This window comes from Pteropus vampyrus, unplaced genomic scaffold, assembly GCF_000151845.1.
Source record: "Pteropus vampyrus isolate Shadow unplaced genomic scaffold, Pvam_2.0 Scaffold33, whole genome shotgun sequence".
Taxonomy (NCBI): Eukaryota; Metazoa; Chordata; class Mammalia; order Chiroptera; family Pteropodidae; genus Pteropus; species Pteropus vampyrus.
The window spans coordinates 9,430,387-9,450,479 of NW_011888814.1; the positions used below are offsets into that span (position 1 = coordinate 9,430,387).

General features: G+C 35.4%; 1 protein-coding gene, 1 non-coding gene and 1 pseudogene across 2 annotated transcripts in view; 1 reads left to right on the forward strand and 2 right to left on the reverse strand.

Moving 5' to 3' along the window:
• The window catches only part of KLHDC10 (kelch domain containing 10), a 50,333-nt gene that overhangs the window by 12,231 nt on the left and 18,009 nt on the right, over nucleotides 1-20,093 (forward strand). The window contains exon 2 of the mRNA XM_011357228.2: nucleotides 13,862-13,948. Coding sequence (XP_011355530.1) covers nucleotides 13,862-13,948 — 87 coding nt within the window. The remainder of the gene's footprint in view (nucleotides 1-13,861; nucleotides 13,949-20,093) is intronic.
• LOC111737992 lies at nucleotides 6,115-6,233 on the reverse strand (annotated as a pseudogene).
• On the reverse strand, nucleotides 16,521-16,639 carry LOC111737975. Its single transcript, XR_002779648.1, has one exon. It is a non-coding gene; the product is annotated as a 5S ribosomal RNA (ribosomal RNA).

Here is a 20,093-nt window from a genome sequence, read left to right on the forward strand (position 1 = left end):
CAACTGGATGTTTTTCAGTCTCCATCTTACTTGATCTCTCTTCATTTTAAAACATCTTTCTTCCCTTGTTTCCTTGACATTGGGTCTGGTTGTCTTTTTTATGTATCTGGCCTCTCATACTTAGTATCCTTTGTCAGCTCTTCCTCTTCAACAAGGCGTTAAAATATTAGGGTTCTCAAGTCTTGATCTTATGCCTCCACCCTTCTTTTTCAACCATTTTAGGTATTCTTTTCCAAATCCATGGTTTTCATTTTCCACTCACATGCAAATAAGTAAGGCCACTTTGTAACTTATGCCCAAATCTCTCTCGAGAGCCATATACTTGCTTTCTCCATTGTCTCCACTGCCTTATACCCCTCAAGTTCAGCATGACTAAAACTGAATTTGTGACCTTTCATTATTCTAAAAGTGAAGGGGAGCAATATTAGATAGTTATAAGCAGAGGAATGGGGAGTAATGTGATGTGACTTGTATTTTTTGAAACTCCCTGTAGCTGCTGGATGGAGAATGGATTGTGGCAAATGGTACAAGTGAAGCATAAAGGCCATTTAGAAGACTCGCGGGAATCTAACAAGATGATGGTGACTTGGACTAGAGTACAGTGCTGTTGGTACTGAGAAGGGATTAAATACGAGATATATTTTGAAAGTTGCATTAACAGAATTTACTGTGAGGTATAAAAAAAATAGAGGAATCAGGAAGACTCCTACATTTTTGTCTTAAGCAACTAGATGGTTGGTGGTGTCCTTAAATGAGATGGAACAGACTGGAAGAAGCAGGGTTGTGGGAATGGATCAAGAATTCTGTTTTGGCTCTGTTAAACTTGAGATGCCTATTTGACCTCTAAGTAGAGGCTATTGGGTAGGTGGTCTTCAGTATAAATCAAACTCAAGGAAGAGATGGAGGCTCGAGATAGAAATTTTAGAATTATTAGCATACACGTGGTATTCGAAGCTAATGGGCTAGATGAGATTACAAAGGAAGGTTAAATAAAAGTTAGGGTAGAAGACTACAGCTCTTGAAGGTGAGAAGGAGAAGCAAGCAAAAAAGGTCAGTAAAATAAGACATCTAGGACTGCTTGGTTTCACAGAGGCCAAGAGAAGAAAATATTTTGTAAAAGGAGGGAGATCTTGTCAGATGTGCCCGAGAACTTGAGTAAGATAAGGTTAAAAAGTGATGGACTCTGTACTGCTGTTACTGCAATACTGTAGGTTGTAATCGTGGGTATAGAAGGCTTTTGTAGGCCTTCCTAGGGGCCTGTTAACTATAAATAACATGAGGATATATATTCAGAATTTCACATCACAACTGACGTGTAAATTTAGCATTTTGAAATGCAGCCGAACTTCTTTTAATAGCCTGTGTACTTTTTAAGGTTCACTTTTTTTATTCTCCCTGAAAAATTTTTTGAGGCCATTCTTTGGTGTTTTTGAACCCTCCAGATAATTAGACTTACCAGTATCTGTACTGGGCAGGCTTTTAGAACACATAAAGTTATGCTCGCTTAAATATGTAAATTTAATTTTCTTTCATTGAACTCATCCTTTCCTACCCCTCATTTTTAATATTAATTTTTAAACTGAAAAATACTACATAAACATAGTAAAATCAAATAGTGTACAAGAGAGACAAAATATCCCTTCTACCCTAGATTCCTACTTTTCTAGTCTCTCCGCAGAGGTATTATCTGTTAAAAGATTTGCATATAGGTATATATTACCTTTAATTTTAAACAAATTAGAGTACAACATAAAGTATTCTTTCTGCCCCTGTCCTTTTCATTTTGTTTATTTTACTAAAAATATATTTGAAGGATTGTTTTATATTAGTACATTTAGATTTGATTTTTCTTCATGGCTGAAAGTATTATGTTGTATGAAAGTACAATAATTAGCCATCTATGCAAATGATAGTCGTTTAAATTGTTCCTACACTCTAAAAATATTGCTGCAATACATAGTGATAAATATTTCCAGCTTACCCTTTAATATCTGTTTTTAAAGTTTTCTTCAAGTTACAGAACTTAAAAACTCTCGCTTATATTTATCCCTTTATTTTACTCAACTTTCCCATCCAGCTAGTCTTTAAGTCCTTATGTTTTATCCCCAAAATAACATCACTAGCTAGGCATTTTTACAAACATTTACTCAGAAACCTGTAAGGAGCAGGTACTGTTGTTGTGCCCTTTACATAGAGAAGGACGCTGAGGCCCAGAGGATAAGACTTTCTGAGGCCATAGGGCTAGCAAGGGACAGAGCCCGACTTGGACACAGGCTGTTTCTAAAGTCCATACTTGTCACCACTGTGCTGTGCTCTTCTCTTGCTTCATGTCCTTCCCAGTTCTTTCTGTTACTACTGTAATTCAGGCCTTCATTGCCTTAAACTGAACTGCATTAATAATATTTTTGTCATTCCCAGACTTCCTTTCTATTTCATCCTATCTACTAAAACAAGATTAATCTTTCTAAAGCACAACTATGGTTATTGCTTCCCAGACAAAAGTGGCTTCCTGCTGCGTTTAGAATCCAGCCTGATCTCATGCCCTTACCTTTTATATTTGCTGTAGCGTCAGGGAGTTTGCTTTAAGCTTTACTAAGATACGATCATTAAGTTGTCTATAAGAACTAGATAGTGAAATTAGAAGTATGATGACTAGCAAAAAATGAGATAAGTAGTCTTTGTAGTTGAATGGTGCTTTTTTTGTTTCCCTTTTTACCCACAGTAGCTCCTGCCATATGGTTTCAACAAACTGTCAAATCAGTTAATTTAAATCAGATGTGTAATTGATCAAACACTAGCCACAATCATCTTGGTGGCACATAAAACAAATTCCTTAAAACACATGCAAATACACAAGCCTGATGGAGGAATATGAAGTTGTAATACGCACTCCAAACTGGGTACCTTAGAAAGAGGTAGTATATTTAGCTTTAAATACATGTGCATATACAAAACAAAATATTGAGAAAACCTTTCAGGGAGAGAAGTAACTTCTTAAAGTTGCATCACATTTCTTTCTGCTCAATTATGATTTTAAATCCAAAACTTATCTCTGCATTTATAGAAAAAAAATGCTTCAATGCAGATGTTCTTATGAAATGTTATCCTTTGACATTTTTATTTCTGAGTAAAGAATAGCTTTTCTTTCTGAATATAATGCATTATGCAGATGTCTTACTAGAAATCGTGTCAATTTTGGCAGTATTCATACCTGACATGTTTTAGTTTTGCATTTAAGATATTCGGTCTCTGCTTGTTACATAACGGAATTATCAAATTTTCAGAATAGTTTGTTTTTATATATTAGGTATTTTAAAAGTTTTTAAATGATCAGACATTGAAAATTTGTTATTTAGTGAATATTTTATTGCTTTTTGCCATATTTAGTCCAACACAAGCTCTTATTGCCTTTGGTTATAGGTATTTCCTTAGAAGACATTGCATTTGCCAACAGAAAATGGTGACCTGAGAAGAGGGAAAGCGAGTTTATACAGAACAATTGTGTTTTCACATTCAAAATGGATTTTTTTTCTAGTTTTAATCGAGGAACAGAACGAATAGTTAAAATAATAAGTGACATTTCTGGATACAGTCATTTAACTATTAGAATTTGAGGATTTCCTTTTGTTTAGTTCCTTAGTTTTACTTGCAGAAATAGAGAGGGCTCTGTGTCTCTCTCTCTAGTAGAGCTACCCATCTTTGGTGCTCGTTAAGGGGTTGGGGGAAGTTGCAAACTTAGTACACCAGGCATTGTCAAAATGTATTGATTTAAAAATCAATAGTCTCCTACATCTACGTTCACCTTGTTTATAGTCTTTTTTTTTTTCTCTCTCTCTCTCTTTCTTTCACTCTCTCTCAAGGATGTTTTTGAGGAGAGAGGTTATTCTCTGGATGCTTGTTAGAGTGCAAGAAATCCAGAAGCAAGAAAAGACCAAATGTAGTCCGACTCTTGAGTGGGTTATCACTATAAGTTTTTATTTCAGTATAATTGGGATACAAAATTTAGTTGTTAGTAAAGAAACTGGGTTATTTTCTAGGGTTGTAGGATGAATTCTGTACTCATTCTTTGAAAAAATAAAGTTCTACTGGAGATAAAAAGGAAGGAGGCGATCGTGTATTAAGAAAAACAGATCCTCTAGCTATAGTTTACGTTGTAAGACAGGCACATTGACACAGACCCACATACAGTACAAATGCAGGCAGTCTTTTTTAAAAATCTTAAACATAGAAAACAACCTATAAGCAGTAAAAAAAGTTTTAAAATTCACTTTTCATCTTTTACCTTTTCCCTTTCTTCTAAAACTCCTTAGAATCATAAAATGTGAACATTAAAAAGACCTTGGAAGTCACCTTGCCCTATTTTCTATCGTGTGGGAATCCTTTCCACAATAGCTCTAATCTTTTTATTTTAAAGCTCTATTTTAAAGAGGTCTACTTATTTCAACCTCTTCGATTAATCGGCTGCCTATTACTTTGTGAAGAGAATTGTCACATTATTTGTTGGCTCTCATTATTACAAAGAGTTGTCATAAATTCAGCTGCGAATTCTGTGAGTTTCTCTTAGTTTTGTCTTCTGGTAGAATGTGGAAAAAGTCTATTCATTCTGCCATTTACCTGCCCTTTTGAAAACGGTAATACCACTCTGGGTCTAAATTCTTTTTTTTCATTTTTTTAACCCGGGTCCATCAGTTCATGAATCTGTGGCTGGTCTCCAGGGGAATTATATCATATGTAAAATTATGAGTATATGTGTATTTTGTGGAGGAGAGACCCAATAATTTTTATTAGTCTCTGTGGAACCTGATTTCCCACCAAAGTTAATATGCCTGACGTACTGGGATGGACTTGGTAATCTGCTTTTTGTTTTTGCTTTTTTATTTTTTTAATTATTATTTTTAATAAGCTTGCAGTGAGCCAGCTAGTCCAGCATCTCTAGAACCACTGCACTAGGTAAGTTCTAAGATTCTTGGAACAGTTCCGATTCCATTGAGAATTACAGATTTTTTAGAGCTTTAGAGACCATCTGGTATACATATATTTATGGTGTATTTATAGTTAATTCTTATCAAAAGATTAAACTGGTCGAAGGGTAGGATTTTATTTAAAAGTTTATTTTAGGGTCTTGACAGCCATTCATAAACATTAAGAATGTGGTAATACTATTTTAAATCAGGAGTGTTCCCAGGATTTCTATTTGTTAGATGCAGATTTAATATTTTAATCTAACAGGTTTATGAATTATAATGCATTTTGATTAATTTGTAATCTGTAAAATTTTTAGCCTATTTTTTAAAATTATTTCTAAGGAAGGAGAGTATAGCTTAGAATTGTCATTTATGACCACTGGTTTCAAATATCATATCAACATTTTGAAACAGTTTAAGCCTGATTCAACTCTTCCTGTGCCTCCTTTGTCCTCCAAAGATGAAACTCCTCAACCAGCAACCCTGTTTTTTCAGTAAAATAATACTTGGATAACTAATAATGTAAGCCAAAATGGTGAAGAACAGCTTAAGATTTGAAGATGCCTCTCAATAGGCTATGATTACTTTACTTTTATAGAAGGAAAGAAGTTATGATAAGCCTACTCTTTGCTACACATGTCGAGACAAGAGACTAAAGTGAAAGAAAACAAACATGAAATATGGTGGGGGAAATGAACATGTTTTCTTGAACAACAGAGAAGGTGAGAGAACCAGGAATTTCATTCCCTTACCATTTATTCCTTTCTTGCCAAAAATATTTGAGTTGGCTAATAAACAGATATGAAAATAGAATGTTTAAAACAAAAAAAACAAACATGGGGTACGGCTAAAAAACAAGATATAGCATATCTGATATCTGGGGATGCAAATAGCTGCTTTTGTCTCAATGTTGTAACTCCCTAAAGATACACTTCCTGTGTGTGTATTAGGGAAGTACAGTGGAAACCAATAAGTAGTCAAACCATAGTTTGAAGGCCTTTAAAAGAATCAGAGTGCAAGTTCAAGCTGTCAGCACAGTTCTCTTTTCTTCTTTTCTTTTATGAATTCAGGTCTACATTCAGATTTAGTTTTTACCGAACATCCTTTTTCTGTCCCAGGATCCCATTCATTCATTCATTCATTCATTTCACGCCTACAGCACCTGGTCTTCCTAGGTGGTCTCCCATCCAAGTACTAACCAGGCCCGATCCTACTTAGGTTCTGAGATCAGACGGGATCGGGCACGTCCAGGGTGGCATGGCCGTAGACCCAGGATCCCATTTAGGATACCACAGTAATTACATTTAGTCATCATGTCTCTTTAGGCTCCTCCAGACTGTGATAGTTTCTGAGATTTTTAAAATTTATTATTTAAAAAATATTTTTTTATTTCTCAGTTACAATTGACATTCAATATTATATTTCAGGTGTAAAGCATAGTGGTTAAACATTTATGTAACTTAGGAAGTGATCCCCCATAAGTCTAGTACCCACCTGGCACCATTCATAGTTCTTACAACATTATTGACTATATTCCCTATGCTGTGCTTCACATCTCCATGACTGTTATGTAACTGCCGATTTGTACTTCTTAGTCCCTTCACCTTTTTCACCCAGCCCTCCATGCCACGTCCCATCGGGTTTGTTCAGTGTATCTGTGAGTTTGTTTCTGTTTCAGCACAGTTCTTAATCATTTTTTTTTGACTCCTAAAAACCTAAGGGATGAGAAATGTTAGTTATTCCATTAGTTACAATGACTTGCTCTGGTTTTTATTCTGAATGAAGTGGCAGTATGATAGTATAATAGGGGATAATACCAGAATCTTGGGAGAGGAGAGCAACTTCTTCGGAGGGTTGGGGGCGTGTACTTTTGGCTGAGAATCACTGTCTTTGTAGTCATTCATCCATTCATTCATTTAACAAGTAATTATCCAGTGCCCTGATCAGACACACTTTTTCAGGTGCCCACTTGAATTGTGACCAAGAGTATTATTGCAAAGTGGTTAAGAGTGATTTGGATCCAAACTGCATGGGTTTGAATCCCAAATTTTTCACTCGCTTAGCTAAGTGACCTTGAGCAAATGACTTAACCTCTCTGTGTCTTAGTTTCCTCATCTGTACATTGGGAATCATCATAGTATCTATCTAATAAGTTGTGGTGAGGATTAAATGGGTTCTTGGAATTGTATTGTTATTAAGGAATGCACTTGTTTCTCCCTCCCCCATCCCCCGCGCGCGCGCGCTCTCCCTCTCTCTCTCTCTCTCTCTCTCACACACACACACACACACACACACCACCATGACTAATTAAACCATAATATAGTACAGTATAGCTCTGTAACTCGTATTTTAGATTATGTTGATTTATACACCACTTTGTTTCAGAAAGGATTTGAGATAGAACTGAAGCCACCTAAGGAATATTCTGTACCCAAACAGCACAACAGAACTAAGATATGGGGTTCAGATCTTGTTTTGAAAGGCAAAAGGCAGACATTTAAAAATGAGTATATGCAAGTGCTAGGAATAAATACTAAATAAACGTTATTTCTCCTCCGTTTAAAAGAAAGTCATTTACTTAACAAGTGGGTCATTGCTAACCTTAAGTATGCCATTGTGCAAAATTTTTAAAAAATGCCTCTTTCAGGTAGGCATAGTCCTATGGTTGCATCGGGGAGTAGAGTTCAGGCTGGATTTTAGACCCCACCCCAATTTAGCCACTTGGTTTGGAGCTCTTGTACAGTAAGCAATCTGTACAACTGAGCAGATTCTAAATACAGTATTAATTTGCTTCTCTTCTGAAATTCTTTATAGATACTGAATTGTATAAAGCATTAGGATTATACCACATGGCATAGCCACCTAAATCAGAATTCTTAGATGGTATTCTCTAGCAATAGTTCTCATTATTAAAATATTTTTTGTTGTTTCAGATTTATCATTTTGAATGCAGTCTGCCCCATATCAGCATAATCAGTTTTTTTCTTCATTTTGGTTTTTATTTATTTAATTTTTTATGTTTTGCTTTAAAATATTATAGATTTGTATGCAATTGTAAGAAATAATACAAAGAGATCTATATATGCTTCATCCAGTGTCCTTGAATGATAGCATCTTGTTACTGTTGTACAATAAACACAACCAGGAAATCAACACTGATACCACTGACCTTCCTCAGATTTCATTAGTTTTATATGCATTCGTGTGTGTGTGTGTGTTTGTATTGAGTCGTATACAGTTTTATCACATGTGTAGATTTGTGTGACCACCTAGTCAAGACGTAGAACAGTCCATCACAAGACTCCCTCTCTCCTCCCTCGTGTTACCCTTTTATAGCCACAGCCACCTCCCCTGACAACCCCCAGCAACCACTAATCCGTTCTCCATCTCGGTAATTTTGTTATTTCAAGAATGTTATACGTATGGAATCATACAACATGTGACCTTTGATATTGGCTTTTTTCCTTGAGAGCCATCCAAGTTGCCGTACATATCAGTAGTTCATTAATACTGTAGTTTGCCACAGTCCACGGTTCATTTAACCATTCATTTGTTGGAAGGTTGTTTCTAGGTTTTTGGCTATTACAGATGAAGCTTCTATGCACATTTGTGTACAGGTTTTTCTGTGACTCTAAGTTTCTTTTTTCCCCCGGTTTGCTTGGTATTAAATTTCATCAAATACTTTTTCTGTATTTATGGAGATGATCATATGGTTTTCCTCCTTGCTCTGTTAATGTGGTGAACTGTATTGATTTTTGAATGGTAAATCAGCCTTACTTTCTTGGAATAAACTTCACTTGGACATGACGCATTCTCCTTTTTATATCCTTTGATTTGATTTGTTAGTATTTTGTTCAGCATTTTTGTGCCTATGTCTATAAGGGATATTGACCTGTAATTGTTTTTAATGTCTTGATCAGGTTTTGATATCAGGGTTCTACTAGTCTCCTAAGTGAGTTCTCTAGTCTCTGAAAATGTTTGTGTAGGATAGGTATATCTTCCTTAAATGTTTGGAGTGAAGCCATCTAGTATTCTTAATTTTTTACACAATACTGAAATTCATATTTTCTATTGATATCTATATTAACCTCTTTCTGTATCTTCCCTCTGAACAAGACAAGGACTTTACTAATCATCTGCTTTCCTTTTTCCCTCCCAACTTCTCTTCTTACCCTCACAGTTATTCCTGTCGATATCATCTGAGATTGTAGTTTTGAATGTTAGTAACCTTCTATGGATGTGTTTTCCAATTGATGTTTACTTAAACTCAAAGGCCTTACTGGTTTCTCTCCTTAAACTCGTTTCTTGTATCTTGTTTATTATTCTGGTATTAAATTTTTTAAAATTCCAGATATATGTCTTTGAGTAATTCTTTCAGAAGTCTAAGGGAAGCAAAATTTGTGTGTCCTTGTACTTCAAAAATGCCTTATTTTTTTACTCACACCGAGAGTTTGAGTAGATATAGAATTCTGGGTTTAGAAGTATATCTAGTTGTCCCAGGACCATCTGTTGAAAAGACTATTCTTTCCTCATTTCATAGTCTTGTCACCCTTGTCAAAGTAAATTGACCTTGGATATATGGGTTTATTTGTGCACTCTTCTATTCCATACACACACACACACACACACACACACACACACACACACACACATATATACACACATGTGTATATATATCCATCCTTATGTTAATATTACATTGTTTTGAATACTGTATCTTTGTAGTAAGTTTTGAAATCAGGAAATGTGAGTCTTCCAATTTCGTTCATTTTCAAGGTTTTGGTTTTTCTGGGTTCCTTGCATTTCCATATGAAGTTTAGGACTAGCTTGTCCATGTTTGCGAGAAAAGCAGTTGGAATTTTGATAGAGTTTGCTCGATTCTCTTTTATATTTAACTTTAAAACATGTTTTCCACTTCTTTTTCCTTCTAAACTATATTCTGGTGAAGTTCTTGGCTCCATCTTTTGGATTACTAATTTAATTTGCTCTTTAAGTATATTTTTTCAGTCCTTAATTAGGTTTTTTAGTTCAGTGATCAAAATTTAATTTCCAAGAGTTCCAACTGATTTCTTTTAAAATAAATGTTATCTTGCATATTTCTGAGGATATTATTCTATTTAATTTATTAACTCTCTTTCTTTGGGTGTGAGTTCTTATGTTTGTCACACAAATGCCTCTTTTTCACGTTTGAGTCTTGGTTTTGTGCTCATTCATCTTTATTTGAGAGCCCTAGTTAGCCTTCCTATGAATGTTACATCTGTTTATTGAAGCAGATCTCTACTGGTTGTGGGTAGAGATGGAATGTGCAGTGAAATGGAGTGTATACCACTACTGCCTGGAGGTTAATATACACCCAGGGCTCTGTCTTGTCTCTAATCCAAGTGTTTATACTCATTGTTTTTCCCTGGGGAGTGACACCTTTCGTGTTTGATGCCACAGTTCTCATCTGGGAGCAAATACTGCTATTTGACCCAAAAGAAGTCAACGGGTGGGAGAGATTGACCTGCTTTGTAACTTCTGTGCTACCCTCCAACTAGCTATGCTGTAGATTCTGTGAAATGTTTCCTTCCTTCCTGCTGTCTTCCACCTCTGGGCTTAGTTTACTCCGAAGGCCACTTGGGCCCCTTGAAATAATAGCCCTGTACTCTGGGCATATAGGATTGTGGTTTCCTACTTTAAACCGATTCTATCAGCTTTTCTTTCATCTTTCAGGGATTCCTTACAGTTTTAGTCCACAGAGGACATTTCTTGTGATTATGGATTTTTAAAAAATGGCATATGTATTCGCGGGGCTTTGGGAAGAGTTTGCTTGCAGTGTGCTTAGCCTGCCATCTTGATTTAGTCACTGACTATGCCATATTTGTAGTGAAATAAATTTAATAAAAAGGAGAAAAAAAGTTAAATCTAGCAAAAAACAAATCAGTGAAATGACCGAAGAAATTGTTTTTGTTTTGAAGGGTAGATGCAATCACAAATGAAGATTGGCAGTTCAAATGCGTAAAAATTAAAGTTTCAGTGAACACAAGTTCAGAAACATATTTGCATGAACTTGGAAAGGCATATATTTGTGATGTTGCTGGTTTCTCTTTTTTCCTGCTCTTGGGGTGAATGAAGAAAATGCAGGTTCTGAAGTCAGTGCCTACCTTGCGTGAATTATCTGCATAGAGTCAACATTAGCCTATGCCTGTGACAGACTTACGTTGGTTGCTGAGAGAGAAATAGGCCAAAGATGTTTCACAGAGCTCTGAGAAAACATTAAAAAGGATTTTTGATTATAACTTTTGTTCAATAATATTTAATGTTATTCCCTCAGTGTTATTCTAATTTGTTTTATATTTTTCCATTATAAAATAATATATGTCATAGAATTTTTGGATATTATAAGAGAGATGATAACCCTCAACCCCAGTCATAACCACTGTTAACACTTTGGTGTGTTTCTTTACAGTATTTATTTTAATCATAGCTTTAAAACAAAATTAAAGTAATATGCTATTGTTTTTCTTCCAGTCCAAAAGTAATGCCTACCCAATGAGAAAGCCTGGAAAATAAAGACCAGCACTAAGGAGAAAAAAACAAAATCACTCATAATAACTACCCAAAGATAACCACAATTAAAATTTGACGTATATCCTTCCTGTATTTTTCATAAATATATACACTTTTTTCTTTATTAATATGGTGTCATAGTCTAGTACTATTTTGTACCTTGCATTTTTCACTTGCAATATATTGTGAATGTTTTCCCATGTTAGTAAATATTCTTGTATATACTTTTTAGTGTTACATAGAATATGAACAAATTTAAGTATGTTTATTTAGCATACTTACTTAACCATCTCCCTATCATTGGACATTGAAAGTGTTTCTGATTTTTTACCATTATAAATAATATCGTAGTGAGTATCTTTGTCCCTACATTTTTCCATGCATCTGTGATTGTTTCTTTAGGAATAAATTCCTAGAAGTGGAATAACTGGGTCAAAGGGTATGTACATTTTAATGCTTTTGGTACATAAAAATGTCAAATTTTAAGCTAATCACTTGTTATATTCTGTCTTGTATTGCTATATAATTGTTTTATGTGTCTGTCTTGTCTCCCTAATTAGAAAATAAGCTTCTTGAGGGCAAGGGAAGTTTCTTATACACCTTACGTATCCTTTGACAGTGTGTGGTTTACAGTGTTGGACTTAGGAGTCATCAACGAATGTATTGATTTAAAAGCTGTGGTTTTTATAGGCTTTTGGATGTCATAAACCTGTAAATTAAAAAATATATGTATTTTGGTGGTACCCATGTTGCAAATGTTCAATTTTTCCAAGAAAGAATATTTAAAAAAACAAAACCAACTACCATTTTCTACCACCTTCATCTCATAAAATAAAGAATGTTTAATAACAGAAAGTTTCTAATCTCTGAAAAAAGGACAGGCTTTTAAATGGAACAGTTTAGCTTTAAAAAACTCACTGCCTTGTCCATATTTTTCTCATTTTGTGTTGGCCTGGTGGATCTTCACCTTAGCCTAGCAGTGGTCTGTAGACCAACATTTAGAAACTACTGATTTAAAACATTTAGAAGATTTAAAAATAAACCTTTTGCCTTTTTGCAAAATAAATAGTTCTTTCCTTTGACCACAAGTCTGTCTTCTCCACAATATTAAGTACTCGTGTGCAGGTAATCCTATTTTTAATTATACAGAATTTGTGTATCTCTGTGTACAAGGACTACAGTAAACAAACCAGGCCTTGCTAATGAACACTGAAATATATTTCAATTGTCAAAACCCAAAACCATACTCTTTCTAAGGAACTGAGACAGGGTAAGTCTGATGTAGTGGAAAGAAGGCAGGTTTTAGAGTCAGATGGCCTAGGCTTGAATCCTGACTCTGGCATTAAGTCACATATTTATATCTTCCTCGGAGTGTTTTTATAGCCCCAGTTATAGCAGTTACTTCATTGTAACGTAATTATTTGTTTAGACATCTGCCTTCCTCACAAGACCGTGAGCTCTTGAGGGTAAGAGTCATAACTTGCTTTCACTATCCTAGAGCCTAGCCTGGGGCTCAAGGCATAGCAGGTGTTTAATGAAATGGCCATTGAATCCATACAGGATTGTTGTGAGGATCAAGTGAGGTAATATTTGTGGATATCTTTGTAAACTTTAAACTCTATACAAACGTTAATTGATTTTATTGCCAAAAAGAGCTATCTTTGGAGGTATCAAAACTTTGAGCAGAAAAACAATTATCCCATTTAACAGTTCTAGAATGCCTCATGTTTTCCTTTTAGTTTATAAGAAAACAAGTTTTAATTGAGGTTAGTATGGAGCTAATTTGCTTCCTGGGAAGGCAGATGAATCCCATATTCCCCAACACCAGGCCAATGAAGTGCCAAGATGTTATTTCATGTTTAAAGAATGGTGCCCATTGCTTTATCTTCTTAACCATATAATTTATAAAGGGATACCAAACCCGGAAGAGACCAGGAGTCTACATTATGCCAAATTAATTTTAATCACAGCTTTCTTTTTTTAACATTCACTGACTTTTAAAAATGTCTTAGTTTCTAATCTATTGGTGAAGCTCATGGTGAATTTTTGCCACAAGATGGCATTGGTGATTATTAAATGCATGTTCTATTGACCCAGAATTCCGAAAAATGGTGCACATAATCGTTTGTATTCTTTGGGGATGAGTTGAAAAGCTTCATCACTGCTTATATATTAATTTAATTTTGTTTTGACTCCCAAAACAGGGTTAAATGCTACTTTGCATCACTTCTTTCTGTATTCAAGTATTGTTTTGTTTTCTGTTTTTCTGTCTTTATAACTGCAGTAACTATGTATTATTTGCCATGTGTTGTATGTGTCTGACTTATTGCTGATAATTGTGGTAACAGGTAAGAAGAAAATACGATGGGACCCAGTTAGGAGGCGCTTCATTCAGTCCTGTCCCATCATAAGGATCCCTAACAGGTTTTTGAGAGGTGGGTGATAACTAGCAAGAGATCTGTGCTTCATATGGGTTAAAGGGAAATTTGAATGAATTTTCTAAACTCAAACTCTGGTTTTTAAAAATTGTCTAAACAGCTAAAATTGGAGTAAGCAAAGTCTAGAACTTAATTTTAGGCCTGTGTTTCATATTGACCACCCTGGAATTGTAATTTTAAGTTTTAGGGAGTTAGAATCACTTAATGTGAATTAGATAGTAGCACTAAATCATCTCACTAGTATCATTATTATTCCTCTGTAACCATATTAAAAAGAAGTTTGAATAATTTCTAAAATATGGGTATGGGAAAGAGTTTTCTAAGTATGATTCTAAGGAAGAAATAAAGATTAATTTATATGACTATAAAATTTAAAAAATGTTATGTAAAAAATTATAAAAAGATATAAGGGAAATATTTGTAACAAATGGTTAATATCATGAATATATAAAGAGCTCTTATAAATCAATAGTTTAAAAACAAATACCCACTAAAAAATAGGTAAAAGAACATGAATAGGTAAAAAAACACATCAATTCATAAAAAAGAACAATAAATATGAATATTTATTTTCATGATAATTAAAATAACAAGATATTTTTACCTATTAGATTCACAAAGACTAGAAATAAAAATACTCAGTGTTGGCAAGGTTATGGGGAAATGAAGCTCATGTATTGAAGAAGGTGTAAATTCATACAGCTTTTTTGGATTCAATTTGGCTATATGTATCAAAAGCCTTAAAAATGTTCACATCCTTTGACCTTGTAATTCTTACTTTTAGAAATTTTGCTTTTCTTCTATTTTTTATTTTTTTCCCACAAAACATACTCCACATGGAAAAAAAAAATCTTAGAAGAGGGTTGAAAACTCTGGTTCCCACTATTTCTAGATAAAACAGATTATCAGACAAGCATGCTTAATGTTGTAATTTAGACTTTATTAAATTATTTATAAGCCAGTATATCTAATTTTGACTGAAGAGATTATTAAAAAAAAAAAAAAAACCTAGGAAAAACATCTTGCAGCTGCTATAGATGTTTCTATATCTAGTACCTAACCTATTTTTAGCAGCCAAGCTCCAGAGCATGAAAAGAATAAAATCTAGCTTAAATGGGCCAAGATAAGATACTTAGGGCAGTGTGCCACCTTTTAGCATCAATAAATAATTTTATTGATACAAATTAAGAGGTAATTTTAGTGTTATGTGGCAGAAAAATAATTGTGCGCATGTGGCCAAACAGGCACATTTAATTCTATAACATCTTTTTTTTTCGTTTATAAATTGCAGTGTTCATTTATTGATTAACAATGAGGAAGCTAATTCGGGCTGACTAAATTTAAGTATAATTAAGAAATTGTTTAACTAGGATATATAATTCAATATAATATCAATTTCGTACAAATATAAACCAAAAAAAAACAAAGGAAATAGTGAAATAATATTATATCTGGCTGGTGGGATTTTGTTTTCTTTGTATATTCTCTGTTTTTCAATTTTATTAATCATGGAAAACAGATTAGCACAGGTAAGTCATGACCTTTGGTTATCTGGTAAGCCCTAAGCTGCCTCAAACCATGGCTGAAGAAGATGGTCTCTGGCAGTGCTGAGAAGAGCGAGGCGGGACTAAGTGCACCACTAGCGAGCAGTGTCAACATCACCAGCGACTGCCTCTAGATCAGTGGCCTCGTCTTAGTTCTCACTTTCTTTGACTTGTTTTGTAGTGTTTGATGCTGTTGACCACCTGCACCTTCTTCAATTTTCCTCTTCTTTTGGGTTACTTTACTGTACAATCCTAGATGTTTTCTTCCTACTTCTTTGATTGTTCATTCTGTTTTCTTCACTAGCTTCTTTCTTTCTACCCACTAAAGGTGGTGGGTATTGCTCAACGTTCTGTCCTCTCCATTATCTCCTTGGTTATCTCATCAGCCTTCACAGACTTAACTATCTTCGTTCGTTCGTGTTCGTTCATTCTTTCATTCTTTCAGTATTTCTTGATTGCCTCCTAAGTAATAGGCACTGTGCTAGCTCAGTGATCTAGATAATAGAGAATCAGGTAAAGAAACAATTACAGAATAATTTGCGTGTAATTCTTTGTGATAAGTGTCCTAATGAGGTGGCATGGTATGGGAGCATACTGAAGAGGTACCTGGCCCAGCTCGTGGAGAGGACAGAGAGGAGTGACTATCAGGATGACTTTTCAGAAGAGATGTACTTAAGGACTGAGTGAGTGTTAGCAAGGGAGGGTTGGAATATCTCAAATGACGGGGACTAGCCCACTTGAGTACAGGCAACTAGGCAAAACGGCATGGTCTTTCAGAGAACTGTAGGAAGTTCAGCTTAGTGGGAAAGAGTGTGGAGAGAAGAATCTGGAGAGGACCCAGCTCAAGTGGGACACCACTCAAGGGGAGTTTTCTGGGTTTCGTGTTTTTATTTATTTATTTATTTATTTATTCATTCATTCATTCATTCATTCATTCATTTATTTTTAGGTGAGGCAACCCTTGGTTGACCTCGCAGATTGCAAGGACCTTGTCAGCTTACAATCCCTTAATTTTTTATTTTTTATGCCTACAGCACCTGGTCTTCCTAGGTGGTCTCCCATCCAAGTACTAACCAGGCCCGACCCTGCTTAGCTTCTGAGATCAGATGGGATCAGGCTTGTTCAGGGTGGCATGGCCGTAGACTGGTTTTTGTGTCATTGTTGTTGTTGTTTTTTAAATTAGTGAAGAGATTTAAAAGACAAGTTCTGAGGTTGTTATGATCATCAAGGAGAGAAATGATGGAAAATGCACCTGAGGCAATTGTAGTGGGAACAGAGAGTGGGGAATTGATTTGAGATCTGAGGAAGTGGAACTGGATGAGACTTGACGGCTGATTGAGAGGGTGGAGGGTGGGCATCGAGAAAGCTTCCAGCTCTCTTTGTGGACCATTGTGCTCATCACCAGGTGTTACGTAGATGGTTGGAGGAACAGACTGAGGGAGATGAAAAATTAAGTTTAATCTCCCCGAACCAATAATAGTATATTCTTGAACACTCAATCTAAGAGTTATTTCTGGGGGAACCACCTTGGAAGGCCCATCTCTTTGTCCTGATGGCACCCTCTATGTACCTGCCTGTATCATAGCACTTATCACACTGAATTATAGTTGTTTACTTGTTTGTGCCTGCCATAGACTGTAAGCTCTGCAAGGGCAGGGACAGTGGGATAGTTCCTTTCGTATCTTTTTTTCCAGTTTGCAGCACAGTACACGTGATAGGTATATCATACGCATCCAAGTTGAACTGAATTATTTATAAGCCACTGTCAGGGAATAGGATGGGCTAAAATTTTAGTACCTTCTCAACATCTCTCAGGTGGTGGTGACAGTAAACTAATAATTTGCCGAGAACATGAAAATGCTGTTGTTTAATGTGTCCTTAGATTAAAAAAAAACTTATCTATACTTTTGAAATTTCCACTTTCAAGCCTCTCATTTTGGGAATCCTACCCATTACCTCTGCTGATGCTGATTGAACACAGTTACATAGGGCTTGTTTTCTGCCACTAGAGTCCTTCACTAGATTCTGCATCTTCTCTAAAAGACATTTCTACCAATTAAAATTGTGTGGTTTGAAAACAGTACTGGTGTAGTGAAAACAGTGAGTTTCCATTACAAAACGATGGACCTAACACACACATTTACCTCTCCATTCTTCTCAGATATCACTGAAAATGACAAAACAGACATGAAAAAAAAATAATTGTATTGAAAAATGGAAAAGAGAGGCTTTGAAGTGAGATTACCTACCTAGCTCTGAATCCAGGCTCTGCCATTTACCAACTTTGTGTCTTAGAGCCAGTTGCTTATTTTTTTTGGCCTCAATTTCCTCATCTATAAAATTAGGATGCTGATAATAGTACCTGCCTCCTAGGGTTGTTGTGAGGATCAAGAGAGATTTATATGAGCAAAGCACTTAGAAAGAGTTTTTACATTTAGCCAATATTTTACATTTAGCCAATTAATATTAGGTGCCATTATTATGATTGCTATTATACCAAAAAATTGGAGGAATTTCGGGGTTTTAGAAAGCAGAATTAAATAATTGAGAAACCAGAACAGAATAAAATGCAACCGCAAATAGATGCTCCTGCTCCATGCTGGAGTCAAGAGAATTTCTTAGCAGGGCCCCTTTTCTGAAACTCTAAGCCTGGAGTCAGCGGACAGAGCAGCTTGGAGGAAGGTAGAACATCAGGGCAGATAATTAAGGGACTGTCTCCAAAATGGTTATTTCCTCTACTTCTCTCTCTCCCTTCATATAAAGAGCTCTGGTCATGGTATTAGTTCCCAAGATAAAGCCATGAGAACAGCTCTTCAAGCATAGTTGGGGATTCGCTCTGGAGAGGGTCAAACAAGCAATGCTCTTGTGGACTTGGATTGGAGAGCAAGTGGGGGCCAAAGCAGAGCTTTAGGTCATGGAGCTCTAACAATAGCATGAGTGTGGGGTGCAGAACAGGGGAGAGGAAAAGAAAGGGAGCTCCATCAAGGATCGATGTATTAAAGAACCAGACCATACCATCAAAATTCAGCCTTATCTTGGCAGTTGTGAGGCGAAACTGCTTTTTCTCCACTTTTAAGAGAAACCTGTCTGTCAGTGTACGACTTACCTGCAGAGACCCACGGTCAGACAGATCTCCCGTTTGCGGGTTTAGAGACTGAGTGACAACTGTTGGGGAAATCCATATCTCTTAAAATTACTAATCAGTGTAGTCCTTCATTTATTACTGTGAATAGGTGATCAGAGCCCACTAGGCATTTGAGGGAAACTGGGCTTGAAAGAGGATGATTAAGATGAACAAATAGAACAGCTTACAGTGGTGGAAATGGGGATAATGAGGAAGCAGAATGGAACTTTAGGAAGTTCTGATCATAGGAGACTTTCTCAGAGTCAAGAATTGGATTCATAAATAAAAAACCAACTGCCATGGGGAAAAAGAAATGATTAAAAGAACTAGTTCTATATTGATGACTTGATCGCTGAAATCAAAATGCATTTGGAGACTTAAATAATAGGTTAAAGACCAATTTTTTATGAAAATAAAGTAATTATACAGACTGTAAAGCAAGAAGACCAAGGAAGAAAGTACATGAGGAAAATTATACTTTGAGCATTGATCTAAGTGATCCAGTATCCATTTTATAGAGTTACAGAGGGAAAGACAGTGGAAGGGAGAAAATAAATAAAGAATATTTCCCTGCGTTGAAGAGAGACTCTGAGTTTTCAAGTTTAAAAGGCCCACTGAGGAACAAGTTTAAAAAATAAAAACAAAAAGCATCTATCTGTCTATTATTGACTGCTTATGATTTCTGAGATAAAAAGGCAGATTACATGAAAAGCTCAAGACTAAGAATCAGACTGGTTGGATTTCTCACCTGCAGCCTAGTTTTCCTTCAGTGTTCTGAGCGAAAATTATTTTGAAGACAGAACCGTCCCCAGCCTCACTAATGTTTAAATGTTTAGAAGGGAGTCAAAAGACATAAGAACTCTGAAAGTTTATGACACGTACCCTTTCTGAGAAAAATTAATTGAAGTACTCCCAGTAAAGTCTGAAACAGATCTAAGAGGAAGGTTTGGATGTAAGGACAGTAGTGTACAAAGAAACCGATAAAACGATAAAACGTAGAGGTGTATCTAAATAAAGGGGCTGTGAAACTTAGTATAATCTTTAAGAAAAGATTTCTAAATATATAGAATAATATAAATATATATATGTATATGTATGTGTGTATGTATGTATATAACATTTTGTAACATTTCAGATGATTTAACATTCTGTAACTAACATTTCAGAATTGGGGGTAGGGATAAAGTAAAACTGCTGAAGATCTTTTACTTTTTTGTTTTAGAATTTATACATGTAGTATGTGCTTATTAAAATTCAAATCATATGGAAATATATAAGGTGAAAAGCAAATGTTTGTATATCAAGCATATATACAAATTTATATAAATCAGTGAGAAAAAGACATCTCAATAGAAGAATGTGTCAAAGGCTTGAACAGGCACTTCCCAAAAGGAACAATCCAATTGGTCAGTAAATACGAAAAGGTACCAAACTTCATTAGTAACGAGAGATGCATATTAAAACCGCAGTGAGG